Source organism: Myxocyprinus asiaticus, chromosome 21 (assembly GCF_019703515.2).
Source record: "Myxocyprinus asiaticus isolate MX2 ecotype Aquarium Trade chromosome 21, UBuf_Myxa_2, whole genome shotgun sequence".
NCBI lineage: Eukaryota > Metazoa > Chordata > Actinopteri > Cypriniformes > Catostomidae > Myxocyprinus > Myxocyprinus asiaticus.
The window spans coordinates 4628675-4641605 of record NC_059364.1 but is presented as its reverse complement, the minus strand read 5'-3'; the positions used below and the strand labels follow the sequence as shown (position 1 = coordinate 4641605).

At 35.9% G+C, this 12931-nt stretch overlaps 1 protein-coding gene across 4 annotated transcripts in view; it reads right to left on the bottom strand.

The window, feature by feature from the left end:
- The window catches only part of LOC127411941 (acyl-coenzyme A oxidase-like protein), a 70130-nt gene that overhangs the window by 19154 nt on the left and 38045 nt on the right, over window positions 1-12931 (bottom strand). The window contains exons 15-18 of one of the 4 annotated variants that reach the window (XM_051647876.1): window positions 12188-12299; window positions 10760-10847; window positions 4779-4849; window positions 4068-4654 (exon numbers count right to left, since the gene is read on the bottom strand). In XM_051647876.1, the coding sequence (XP_051503836.1) occupies window positions 4628-4654; window positions 4779-4849; window positions 10760-10847; window positions 12188-12299 (298 nt within the window). In that variant the 3' untranslated portion in view covers window positions 4068-4627. Of the gene's footprint in view, window positions 1-4067; window positions 4655-4778; window positions 4850-10759; window positions 10848-12187; window positions 12300-12931 lie in introns of those variants that run through there. The other 3 variants (XR_007892370.1, XR_007892369.1, XM_051647877.1) reach the window with 3 other exon arrangements.

The following is a 12931-nucleotide window of genomic DNA, read 5'->3' as shown; positions in this document are numbered from 1 at the left end:
CACATCCTGATACTGCACAGAAATGTGTCTGTTGCTGTGTCATAGCTGTGCCACTAAAGTTAAAGTGTATAAACAGTCGGAAGCCACAATGACTGACTCCTTTATCGTAATGATATACCACAAAGACCTTACAAGGGTTCTGTCATCATTTCTTCAACCTCACTGTGGAACACAAATGGAGATCACAAAAGCAGGAGAGTATATTCTGTATAGCAAAAGTATATTTTATTTTCACAAACTGTTTTGTGTTCCCTTGCAGAACGTTTTGCATTCCCTCGATATATTTTGTGTTCCCTCACAATAAATTAACCACAGTTTTAATATACTAGTATTTATATAGTAATGAATTATGGTTTTACTACAAATACCATGGTTAAACTATGGTTACTGTAGGAAAACCTTGCTTAATTTTCAAAAGGGTTAACCATTACTATAGTAACCATAGTTGAACAATTGTACTTGTAGTGAAGTCATAGTAACCACAAAATTTACCATGGTTTTACTATGGTTCAACTAGTTCAACTATGGTTACTACTTGGCCTGGTTAGCCATGGCTTTTACTACAGTAACCATCATTTAACCATGGCATTTGTGGTAAAACCAGAGTAACCACAAGATTAACCATGGGTACTACAGTTAATTGTATTCAAACCATGGTTTCTGCCAAAAAGACATGGATGCTACTAGGGTTGCCACCCATCCCATAAATACAGGATTGTCCCGTAAAATACAGGATCGTCCCGTATTTAAAGATGAAATGACGTGTACCATTTAGAATTTTGCTTTGTCCCGTATTCAAGCTGGCCATGGCATCACGGCAAAAACTTTCAAGATCGTTAATTTAACCTTGATATTCGTGAGGGTAAGGGGCCGTCAGAAAAGTCCACACATTGTGCTAAAAATGTGGAGGGTGTGGTAAGGGACCGTCTGAAAACGTCAGCCGTATCTCTCTCACATAGATTTTTGCCGATAACCGATTGTTCCAAAAACAACTATTGTTACTGATCAATTGTCAAATCGATATATTGGTCTACTTCTAATATATATATTGGTATTATATCAGCCATCAGTCATCCTGATCACTACATAGATTTATGCCAAAAACCGATAGTTCTAAAAAGATGTTTGTTGGATATTTTGCCTATGGTGGGTAAGGGTCCATCTGAAAAGTACACACATTGTGCTAAAACTGTGAAGGGTGTGGTAAGGGACCGTCTAGAGACAGTGTCCCATATTTCACAACTTCAAAAGTGGCAACCCTAGTTACTGCAGTCATGGTTGCTACAATATTACTATAGTGAAACCATTGTTTTATCCAAAAAACGGTTACTACAGTCTGCAATATTACTATAGTAAAATCATGGTTTCTGCTTAAAAAAACATGGTTACTACAGTCTACAGGGGCTAAAAAGCTCCAAAAAGCACCAAGTATGAACTATAAAAGTAGTCCATACGCTATATTCATAGCGGGGTACAAACTGAAGTCGTTATTCACTGAAAGTCATACAAGTTGAGCAAGTAAATTTAAGCAGAATAATTTTTTTTTTTTTTTTGGTCAATGACATTCACACTTGCTTTCAATTAAAAAGATTTAAGAATGTTACGTTGTGATCAGTCACAAGACAGGCAAGAACTAATGATGTCTGACATTACCGACATCAAAACTGCTTCAACGCGTCTTGAAGGGTCATGTTTGACGAGGCTGAGATTTGAGAGCTACGGTGGAGAGGAAGACTTTCAATAAATCTGTTCTTTGCACAAATTTATTATAATGCTTTGAAATACTTCTAATATAGCGTTATATAGTGTATGAGTTGTATGGACCACTTTTATGGTGCTTTTTTGCCACTTTTTGACCCCATTCTCTTTCATTGTAAATGGGAAAATGACACATTTCGGAACATTCAGACCACCACACATTCTAAGAATCATTAATGTAGACCTACGACAACAGATGAATATGTCAAAACACACTGGTATAGATGTACTGAATGCATGTTGAGGGATTGAAACCTTTGAAGAACTTATCTCTAATAGTGAGGAGTTGAGTCACAAAAAGGACCAGCAGGTCTTCACAAATCAACATGATAGCTACTGAGGGTGTGCTTGTGACCAAAGCCACACATGACACAACGGCAAGATGAAGAGATAGAGAAGGGTGGAGAGAAAAATGATCGAGAAACAAAACAAAAGAAAGGTCATCACCACAATGCTGACCCAAGTCAAAAGAGCCCACCCCAAAGTCTATATGATATTCTGGTCCCTAGATATGGCTCAGGTCCCTTCTTTAACCTCCTGAGACCTGAGTGTGACTGCTGTGTGCATTTTCCACTTCCCTTTTTGATTTGTAACTAGTAGCACCTAATAAACATGCAAAAAAAAAAAAAAAAAAAAAACAAACATTTCAAATACAAATTATTTGACTTGATTTGACTTGTGTTACAATGTTTTTTCTACTTTGGCAACAAAATCTTAATGTTCTCTCTTTACACTGTCAAACAAACATGTGAGAACCAGTGCTGAAGCATTTTACCAATCAGAATTTAGCATAATTAATTCTGATTCAAAGTAATGGCCAGCATCGTCCAATCACTGCCAACCATGTTAAAATAAAATGATACATTATAAATTCTGAATCTATGTACTGATTATCATTGTTCCATGTCTGTCAAACATGTTGAGTGGTCCAAACATCATCTGCAGCCTGAAACTGAACTTTAAATAGGAAGTTTGGATTGAATACACTTATCTGCATAGAGAGATATAGGATGCTCCCTTGCTCCCTATTTAGTGAATGACTTAACCTCCAGTGTGTTGTCTGTCTGCACTGGTCTCAGAACAGTTAAAAATGCACCTTATTTTCATCCTAACTCCATATAAAGCCTCTGAAAGCAGCATTTTTTTTTTCTCAATGTGAAAATGCACAGTAAATATAGGATTTCTAATGAAAACCTTGTGCTATTGTACACTATAGTGTACATTGTGTTTAACAGTGTGGCGTTTCGCGATAAATCAATTAACTTTTTAAAATGGCATATCGGATGAAACTAGAGACTCTAATCTTTTGACTCAAAAAGGTTTCAATATAAAAACTTAATTAGGTTTCTTACCAGATGTAGTTTTGTTGGCGTTTCTCTCAAAGACAAACTCCGCTGTGATCGGCACCATGTTGTTTTGTCACATGACGCCGTACATCGAAAGTTTAACCCTTTAATGACAGCACAGAGTCTCCTGAACTGAGGTCAGTCGGTTTAAATGAAATTTAATTATGCATTGCATATAGCAAAGTCAAAATACAACGTCCACGCATGTGTCAGCAGGGTCACGTTAATGCAAGTCTATGGGATTTTTTGTATGAAAAAAGGATTGAAAAAATCGTAAACGAACTCTACGCAAGTATGTGAACGCAAATCTTGTTATGCAAGTTCAATTTTGTCCAATGCTGTGTTCCAAAATGTGTCAGATCATAATTCATAACTCAACACAAGCACACGTTGCATTCTCAAAGTTGCCTCAAGGGGTGCTATAGTGGACATTATTTTGAACTCTCCGTTTCTACAGCAAGTTTTCTCTGATACGTTTTTTTTAGTAGCAAATTGGGGCAATTTTATGTCCCAGGGGTTGATTTTTATTAAAACTAACATATTTCAGCTCATTTTCTTTTTGTTATATTAGGGTCACATTAAAACTGACTTACCAGGCCTTCATAATTTATTTTTTGTACCTTTTAAATGCGTTTTAAATGCGTTATATTTTTACAGATTTTACCGTTTTAGCCTTGTCCCAGACCGTCAATATTAAACTATGAAAATCAATAATAAAAATATAAATTATTACATGTTTAAAAATAGGATCATCTAAACAAAGAGTGAAATAAATATAAGCCATTTCAAAATGTATTACATAAAAATTATTTCTATGAATTTTTCAGAAATGACGACTGTCCCACAGTTGTGGCGTAATTTCCACCACACCAAACAATTTTTCGCCTAAATACATTTTTTTTTTTTTTTTTTTTTTAAAGTTAGTGCACTAAGACAAAAGTATCAGTGAAGAGCATGCTTGAGATGAAATATTACAAAAATGACGTCTGAATAAAACAAAGAAAAATCAAGGTAAACATCACTTGTGAGCAGAATATTTGTATTGGGTGTCATGTCAAATCAAGCTATAATTTTGCCAAATTATGCAAAAGGTGTATAAATATTATTTAATTGTGTGTTTAAGAATACATAAAATGTTATCTACTAAATCTTGTGGCTTGTTGAGGATAGGTGTGCTATTAATTTTCTAAATAACAATTAACTTAGAGAACCTAGAGATCTAGAGACCAAAATACCATAAATACTTAGGGTGGGCTCTTTTGACTTGGTGTGGTAAGCAACAACCTAGAACACCCTAACAACATGGTGGAGACTTTTGCACAGATAAGCACCACTCAAATTTCTTTAGAAAATACGAGAAAAAAAAATCTACTTTTCCTGATTGTTTTCTTATTGTTTATTGTGTTGGCACCCCATTCTGTTGAGAATGAGTAACTTTGGACCCATCTCAGAGGCCACAGGAACAGAGACACAAACATAAGGGATGCATTTCTCTGCAGTTCAAACTTTTTCCAGACACGTGGTCAAGAATGGCATCCTCTGAAATCTCCCTGTGAAGATGAAAGTTCAGCTTACTGTCTTTTGAGTGGGCACAAAGCTGCTGCTGCATCTGAGAAGTTTCCATTGGAACCGACTGATGAGTCAAAAGACTAAAATGTAATGCTTTATGCATACCTTGGTTAGCAGGGCACGGTCGCCGTTGACTTGGCATTCTTGAACGGCCAGAGCAAACTGTTCCAATGTCACTATTGAAAGAAAAAAGGGAGAGAAATTCACAATATAATAGTAGAAAAGTGATAGTTTACTCAAAAATTAGTCGTTAGGCAGAATGTTACCCTCAGTCACCATTCACTCTCATTGTATGAAAAAAAAGTGAATGGTGACTGAGGGTAACATTCTTCTGCCTAACATCTCCACATCTCCAAAGAATATGGTCATTTTGGTAATTTGCCTTTAAAGGGGTCATACCATTCATTTTTTATTATTTATTTTTAGGAAAGTTTTCTTGCACCAAAAGTTGTACTTCTCTGAATGACTCTTTACAGCGGGTGATGTTGGTGTAAGATCTCTATGTAAAACAAAGGAACAACAACTTATTTGCATTAGGGCTTTAGTATGGAATATTGTAATGTTTTCCAATAGAGTTCCAATGGAAAGAGATCTTTAACTTTGTCCTGGTTTTACACCATACTTTGAATAATAAAAAGAGGTGCGATGTTTTCACTTTGACCGACTGAGAATCCAACAACAGGAAAACAATTTACTCAATTTAATTTCAATTTATTCAAATTCAAAATACGCAAAGATATCAAATAAAAAGAGTATAAAACCAAGTGTTTTGTTTTATTTTTAAGAAAGATTGCACAAGCACACTTTCAAAGCAAAATGTCTCAAAAAAGATATTTGTAATGTGTCAATTATTTAAAATGTAACTAACAATGTAGACTACAGAGTTTGCTATTTGCTTCTCATTAAATTACCTGCAACTCTTAATAAGTGCTTTTTGAGGTATTAAGCAATGTAATGTATATTCTGTGACAGCTGCCATGTTTTATAACAAGAGTTAAGTATGAATATCATAACTGAAAGACCAGACTGAAGCTCTTGTGTGAGGTGTCAATAAAAGACCACATCATCAGGGCCATATGACAGAAAATTAGTGCATGCTCTCTGAGTGTGTGTGTGTTTGTGTGTGTGTGTGTGTGTGTGTGTGTGTGGGAGGAGGAGGGTGAGAGAATGGAAATTTGCTATCAGGGGAGGAAAAAATATCTAGACCCAAAACCATGCACACATGCACACAAACATTGAGCATGTGGAAATGCACTTGCACATCAGAGGCTGTGCATGCACAATACTTTGTTGTTGCTTACCGAGTGTAAAAGTGAATTAGAAAGTCAAAAGAGAAGTGTGAATATGTATTAATGCTCAAAGACATGATGACAGCGGTTCTCAACTGGTTTTGCTTCAGGACTCAGATTTTACATTGGACATCAAGTGGCAACCAGATATACAATACTGAAATTGATTAATGCACAAAAGTAAGCAAAAAAAAAGTCCTTAAAATCAGAGTTGAGAGTTTGGTTAATAAATGTCTCTCCAATTTTGATGGTTTCATGCTCTTGGCAGCCAATAACTCACTGCACAAAACCATGTTCTCATTGCAAGTGAATACAGTATATTGTACAGACTGGTTCTTGTTTTCTTCTACAATTAATTATTTTGTTCATGGTTTTTTAAAAGGAATGTTCTGGGCTCAGTACAAATTAAGCTAAATCGACAGCATTTGTGGCATAATGTCGATTTACCCCAAAAAATAAAATACGTTTATTTAAAAAAAAAAAAAGCCAAACATTGGGGTTACAAGGGATGCCCCAATACCATTTTTTTAAAAAGAGTACGAGTACCTATTTCTTTTTGGTACTTACCGATACACAGGGTTGGGGAGTAACGGAATACATGTAACGGGATTACGTATTTAAAATACAAAATATAAGTAACTGTATTCCACTACAGTTACAATTTAAATCATTGGTAATTAGAATACAGTTACATTCAAAAAGTATTTGGATTACTGAAGAGATTACTTTGCATTTTATTGTCATTTGTTTCATTTAATATTTAGTCCTTTCAGATGGAAAACATTTATACATATAAATGATGCGATCCAAAGTGCATTTGAACAGCGGTGAAACACTTTCTTATGATGTGTTACATTCATACGAGCAGACAGAGAAGTACGTTTGAAGTAAGTTTGGAGACGAAGAAATTGAAATAAACCTTGTGTAAATTGTCAGCTTTACGCTAAGCTAAAATGCTATTTCTAGCCATTTTACATGCACATGTTACCAGGCACGATCATATTTTTTTATCAAGAAAATTCACGTTGGATCATAATTTCTTTTTTTCTAGTAAGACCTTTGATATTAGTGCAGAAATCGTATTCTTGATTAGAATTTTTGAATCGTTTTTCAGTAAAAATATCTAAAAATCCTTAAAACAAGATCAATTTGCTTAGTCTTGCTTGCTTAGTCAAGCAACACTGCATAAGACATTTAGGCTTTTTTCAGAGAATGTATTTTGTCTGGCAGATTTTTTATAGTCAAAACAATTGAAAAAATCTACCAGTGCTGAAGAAGTAATCCAAAGTATTTAGAATACGTTACTGACCTTGAGTAATCTAACGGAATACGTTACAAATGACATTTTACAGCATGTATTCTGTAATCTGTAGTGGAATACATTTAAAGTAACCCTCCCAACCCTGCCGATACACACTTTTTCTCTGAATTCCATATCAACAGTTTATTTCAATTTTATCATCAAAATGGTGTTTAAATTAATTAATTCATTAAAAATGTAATCAAATGAAAATAGAACAATTAATTTTCAACATAATATTGTATTATTTTGATCAAATCCAAAATACAACATTGTAGTTATTTTTGTCAAATAAAGTGCTGCGTAACAGCATCACAGATGTGAAATACTGCATAAATATAAAACAATTACTATTGATTTATCATGTTCATTATTATTATTAGTAGTAGTAGTAGTAGTAGTAGTAGCAGCAGTAAGCCCAGGGTATACTTCCAATTTGAAGCGGACGCTCAGCGTCTGCGTAGAGTCGAATGCGAGCATGTCAAAATATACTCCATATAACTGCGCACATATCCAGGCGGTTGCCGCATGTGCACTACGACTGCTATGAGACACCGGACTTTCTCTCCAGGAGTTTAGATGCATAAAGATGTCTTTATATTAATTCAGACTCAAGTTATAGAAATGCAGGTATCTCAAGACCTCCTCACACATGCGCTCTTGACTTGCACATCCACTGTTGTTGTTTTTACCTTCATCTCCCGGTGTTTAGTGGTGATTACATGTTCTTCTAGCGCTTCTTCGTGACAGCAACGGCTCATAATGTTAGTGTTGCCACCTTGTGGACCCACTAATTAGTGAAAATAACTCCATGCACGGTAAGAAACATCGGGGTGTGCACGTTCATTACAATTAATATTAAACAACTATACAGACATGATCTATTTCTGTCTTTTTTCCATTTAAATTGAGCTTTTATTTTGGTGGAAACTTTTATTTTGAAGCCCTTTTCTTGTCTGTGTGTTGCTGACAGTGCTTCTCACTTCCGGAAAAGCAGATCGCTACGTGACCCAATGTGATTATTAAACCGCAAAAGGCTGCTGTTTAATTAAATCAATATGTAGTCTGTATGTACCTCATGCTTCAAAGTGAATCAGCGCTCTGCTTGCTGTCATATGCTTCAAACAAGGCACGCAATGCTCATGATGATGTTTTGTGTGTATGAGCTCTAAAAGGTATGAGCAGCCAGCGTCTGTACAACACCGACTCCACATATTTGTGGCTCACATTTGAAGCAAGCAGCACATGCAAACTACATACAGTATATTTATCTAATTAAATTGCAGCCTTTACGGTTTAATAATCACACTAGGACATAACATGATTTTAATTTGTGCACTGAATGTTTACGTAATGATTTTCGTATGTCGGATGATATCGGTTTTTGGTTACCGGAGCATTTTTCCGAGAACGCTTACAATGAGCATGGTATCGGACATCCATAGTAGTCACGGCACATGCAATGGAAGTGAATGGGGCCAATCCATAAATGTTGAAATATGCACCATTTCAAAAGTACAGCCACAAAATGGAAACATACGTGTTAATAAGATTTTAGTGTGATAAAATCGCTTCCTAACCTTATCTTTGTAACGTTATATACAATTACAGCTTCATTGTCATGATGACGTAACACCTTTAAACCCTGTAATCTGGTAAAATGCTGTAATGCAGGTAAATCCCTTAATTTATCACACTAAAATCATGTTAATACATATAATGTTTACGTCTTGTGGCTATACTTTTGAAATGGTGAGTATTTTAATGATTATGAACTGGCACCATTCACTTCCATTGTAAGCGTCCTACTGTAACAGTGATTATTTTTAAATAAACGAGGGACGAGTCAGTTATTTTTTGTGGTAATCAATATTGTGCAACAAATGCTGTCGATTGAGTTTAACTTGTTGTTCCAAATGTTCCAAAGAGCATCTTGTGTGCTTCAATGGGGGCAAGGAAATCTGACCGTCTTAACAAAGAAGTCAGCATTGTCAATGTCACAAATTTGTTTACATTTGATTAGTGACCTAAGATTAGTGCAGAATGATCAATATTTCTTCCTCATTTAACTTCTTAATTTTCTTTTAACATTTTTCAAAATCCTTAAGCTTTGTTTATTTCCAGGTTTAACCCAGATTTTCAATGTGGTCTCAGACTTTTGGATGTCACTGTGTAAATGTAAAGATCCCCTGTGTGCATGTAAGCATATGCACATGTATGTTCATGCAAACGAAAATAACACATGGGCTGCAAATAACATACAGTTCAAGTCAGAAGTTTACAAACACTTAGGTTGAAGTCATTAAAACACTCACAGATTTAATATTAGCAAACTATAGTTTTGGCAAGTCATTGAGGACATCTACTTTGTACATGACACAAGTCATTTTTCCAACAATTGTTTACAGACAGATTGTTTCACTTTTAATAGACTATGTCACAATTCCAGTGGGTCAGAAGTTTACATACACTAAGTTAACTGTGCCTTCAATCAGCTTGGAAAATTCCAGAAAATGATGTCAACCTTTAGACAATTAGCCAATTAGCTTCTGATAGGAGGTGTACTGAATTGGAGGTGTACCTGTGGATGTATTTTAAGGCCTACTTTCAAACTCAGTGCCTCTTTGCTTGACATCATGGGAAAATCAAAAGAAATCAGCCAAGACCTCAGAAAAAAAACTGTGGACCTCCACAAGTCTGGTTCATCCTTGGGAGCAATTTACAAATGCCTGAAGGTACCATGTTAATCTGTACAAACAGAGCATGGGGTGGCAGCATCATGTTGTGGGAGTGCTTTGCTGCAGGAGGGACTGGTGCACTTCACAAAATAGATGGCATCATGAGGAAGGAAAATTATGTGGATATATTGAAGCAACATCTCAAGACATCAGCCATGAAGTTAAAGCTTGGTCTCAAATGGGTCTTCCAAATGGACAATGACCCCAAGCATACCTCCAAATTTGTGGCAAAATGGCTTAAGGACAACAAAGTCAAGGTATTGGAGTGGCCATCACAAAGCCCTGACCTCAGTCCGATAGAAAATTTGTGGGCAGAACTGAAAAAGCGTGTGCGAGCAAGGAGGCCTACAAACCTGACTCAGTTAAACCAGTTCTGTCTGGAGGAATGGGCCAAAATTCCAGCAACTTATTGTGAGAAGCTTGTGGTAGGTGACCCAAAACATTTGACCCAAGTTAAACAATTTAAAGGCAATGCTACCAAATACTAACAAAGTGTATGTAAACTTCTGACCCACTGGGAATGTGATGAAAGGAATAAAAGCTGAAATAAATCATTCTCTCTACTATTATTCTAACATTTCACATTCTTAAAATAAAGTAGTGACCCTAACTGACCTAAGACAGGGAATGTTTTCTACGATTAAATGTCAGGAATTGTGAAAAACTGAGTTTACATGTATTTGGCTAAGGTGTATGTAAACTTCTGATTTCAACTGTACATAAAGTTTGACTATAAGAATGACTTCCTCAATCTCTCACCTCTATGTATGTGTGCCATCGCCAAAGTGGTCACATGATGTAGACAAGAGTTCCAGGCCTTGAAAAACTCAACTTTGTTTTTTTCTACCTGCCCAAGTGAACATAATAGTGTTAAATGGTCTATAAGGGTACAAAAGCGTTTGGAATACCCTACCCCCAAAAATTCATTGTATAAATTAGAAATGAAGAGAAATAAAAAGAAACTAATAATGCATAACATAACTCAGATAATATGCTCATGGGAGAATTTGATGAGAAATGCATGAGTTCATCTTGAGATATCTGACGTTTGTAATCTTGGCACCTGTATGACTTACTTTTCTCTGTGGATCACAAAATGAGATGCTAGGCACAATGTTAAGGACTGCCAGCCTCAGTCACCATTCACTTGCATTGGAAAAAAGATGCAATGAAAGTGAATGGTGACTGAGACTGATCATTCTGCCTAACATCTCCTTTCGTGTTCTTTGGAAGAAAGAAAGTCATACAGGTTTGAAACAATATGAGGGTGAGTAAATGATGACAGAATTTTCCTTTAACTTAAACTCTACAGTTCAGCCTGATCTCATGAAAATTGTGTGACTGTAGCAACATTTCTGCAAAATTATATTATGCGGTTTATTACCCGTATCACAGCAGTTATTAGGTTTAATGTCCACTGAGTGGTGCTAAACGATAGTTAAATGTTCTCCCAAACAGATGAGGTTTTTAGGGTTAATGCTCTATCAAGTTTTAAATCAACAAAACTTACCTCCATACCCTTAACCTTAAACCTATACCCAACCAATAGTGTCATAAAAAGAAAATGTGAGATGAAAACACAAATACTGAAGCAACCACGTCATGTTATGGAGCTTCAATAAAACTTTTGGCTCACTTCAGTGCACTTCAGGACTAGGATCCTGGTCCTTTACATCACAAGTGCAACGCAGTTGAGCTTCCGCGCAATTTGATCACACTCGATCAAGCTTGTAAATGTAGTTGATTATGTATTGCAAATGTTAAAATAAGTCTTGCGCTATAGTAAAAGTGTTTATATGTCATAAGATAGTATTGTGTGAGGAACAGGGTGAAAAGTGTGTGTTTGTGAACTGATAATTTGCCATTTTACTCGTGATTTGTGTGAAAGTGAATAAAAGTCGTTGTTGAAGTGCCTCTAGTGTTCATTTCACCAGGAAACTGCTGTGATACGTACAACCGGCTACGTAAAAATAAATTGAGCAAAAATGTAGGTATTGTAACGTGATTATGTGAGACCGGGCTGTTAATATATTTCAGTAAAAGCTCAATAAAGACATTTTACAACTAAAGTTACACATCCATTGTCACGCACTCTGCCATAAGATTAAAATAAACAGCAGTTAAAACCCAGAGAGCAAAGAATGTGTGTTTCCAGTTGTTCTGTGAGGGGCCCATTGGCCCACTAACCTTAGCATAAAGTCGACTTGCTAGACTGCGTTGTAACACCCTTTCCCTGTAGCTCACAGCCTTCAGCAAGAACATCAGGTCTCCAACTTTGTCCACACCAAAGCCAAGAAAGCTAAAAACAACATGGAGATAGCCAAAAGAAATACAGATTAACTCACTCAGACAAAGAGATACTGTATACAGTCACCGACCCACTATCAAAATCATATCTAGGATAATTCAGACTGATTCTGTTCAAGCTCGTAGTGAATGATCATTAGTTTTGGTTAATATGTTATGAATAGCAGGCCGGAAAACAATTACACCTCGCAAATTTTCCTCTTAGGCGAAACTGCTAAATTGGTGACCTAATTGAGAGTGTAAACACAACTGAGGTTAGGGAGATTTCTAAAGGTTGAATTTTCAGTTTGTGGCAGTTCTGAAAGGCTAAACAGAGAGAAGAAATTGAAAACGTAGTATAGAGTTTTGGGTTTGGACTTCTGGAAGATTGTGGTGACAGAAAAAAGTATGAACTTTTTTGTGTTTTCTCTCTTAAATTGTTAAATGCACCAGTACTAACTGTATTTTGGATGTGCATACTTCACTTGATTTGTGGCATACAAATACACTCCTAAGCGATCCAGTGCTGACAAAAATAGTTTTTTTTATTTTTTTATTTTATCCCCTTTTCTCCTCAATTTGGAATGCCCAATTCTCACTACTTAGTAGGTCCTCGTGGTGGCGCAGTTACCAATCCGGGTGGCG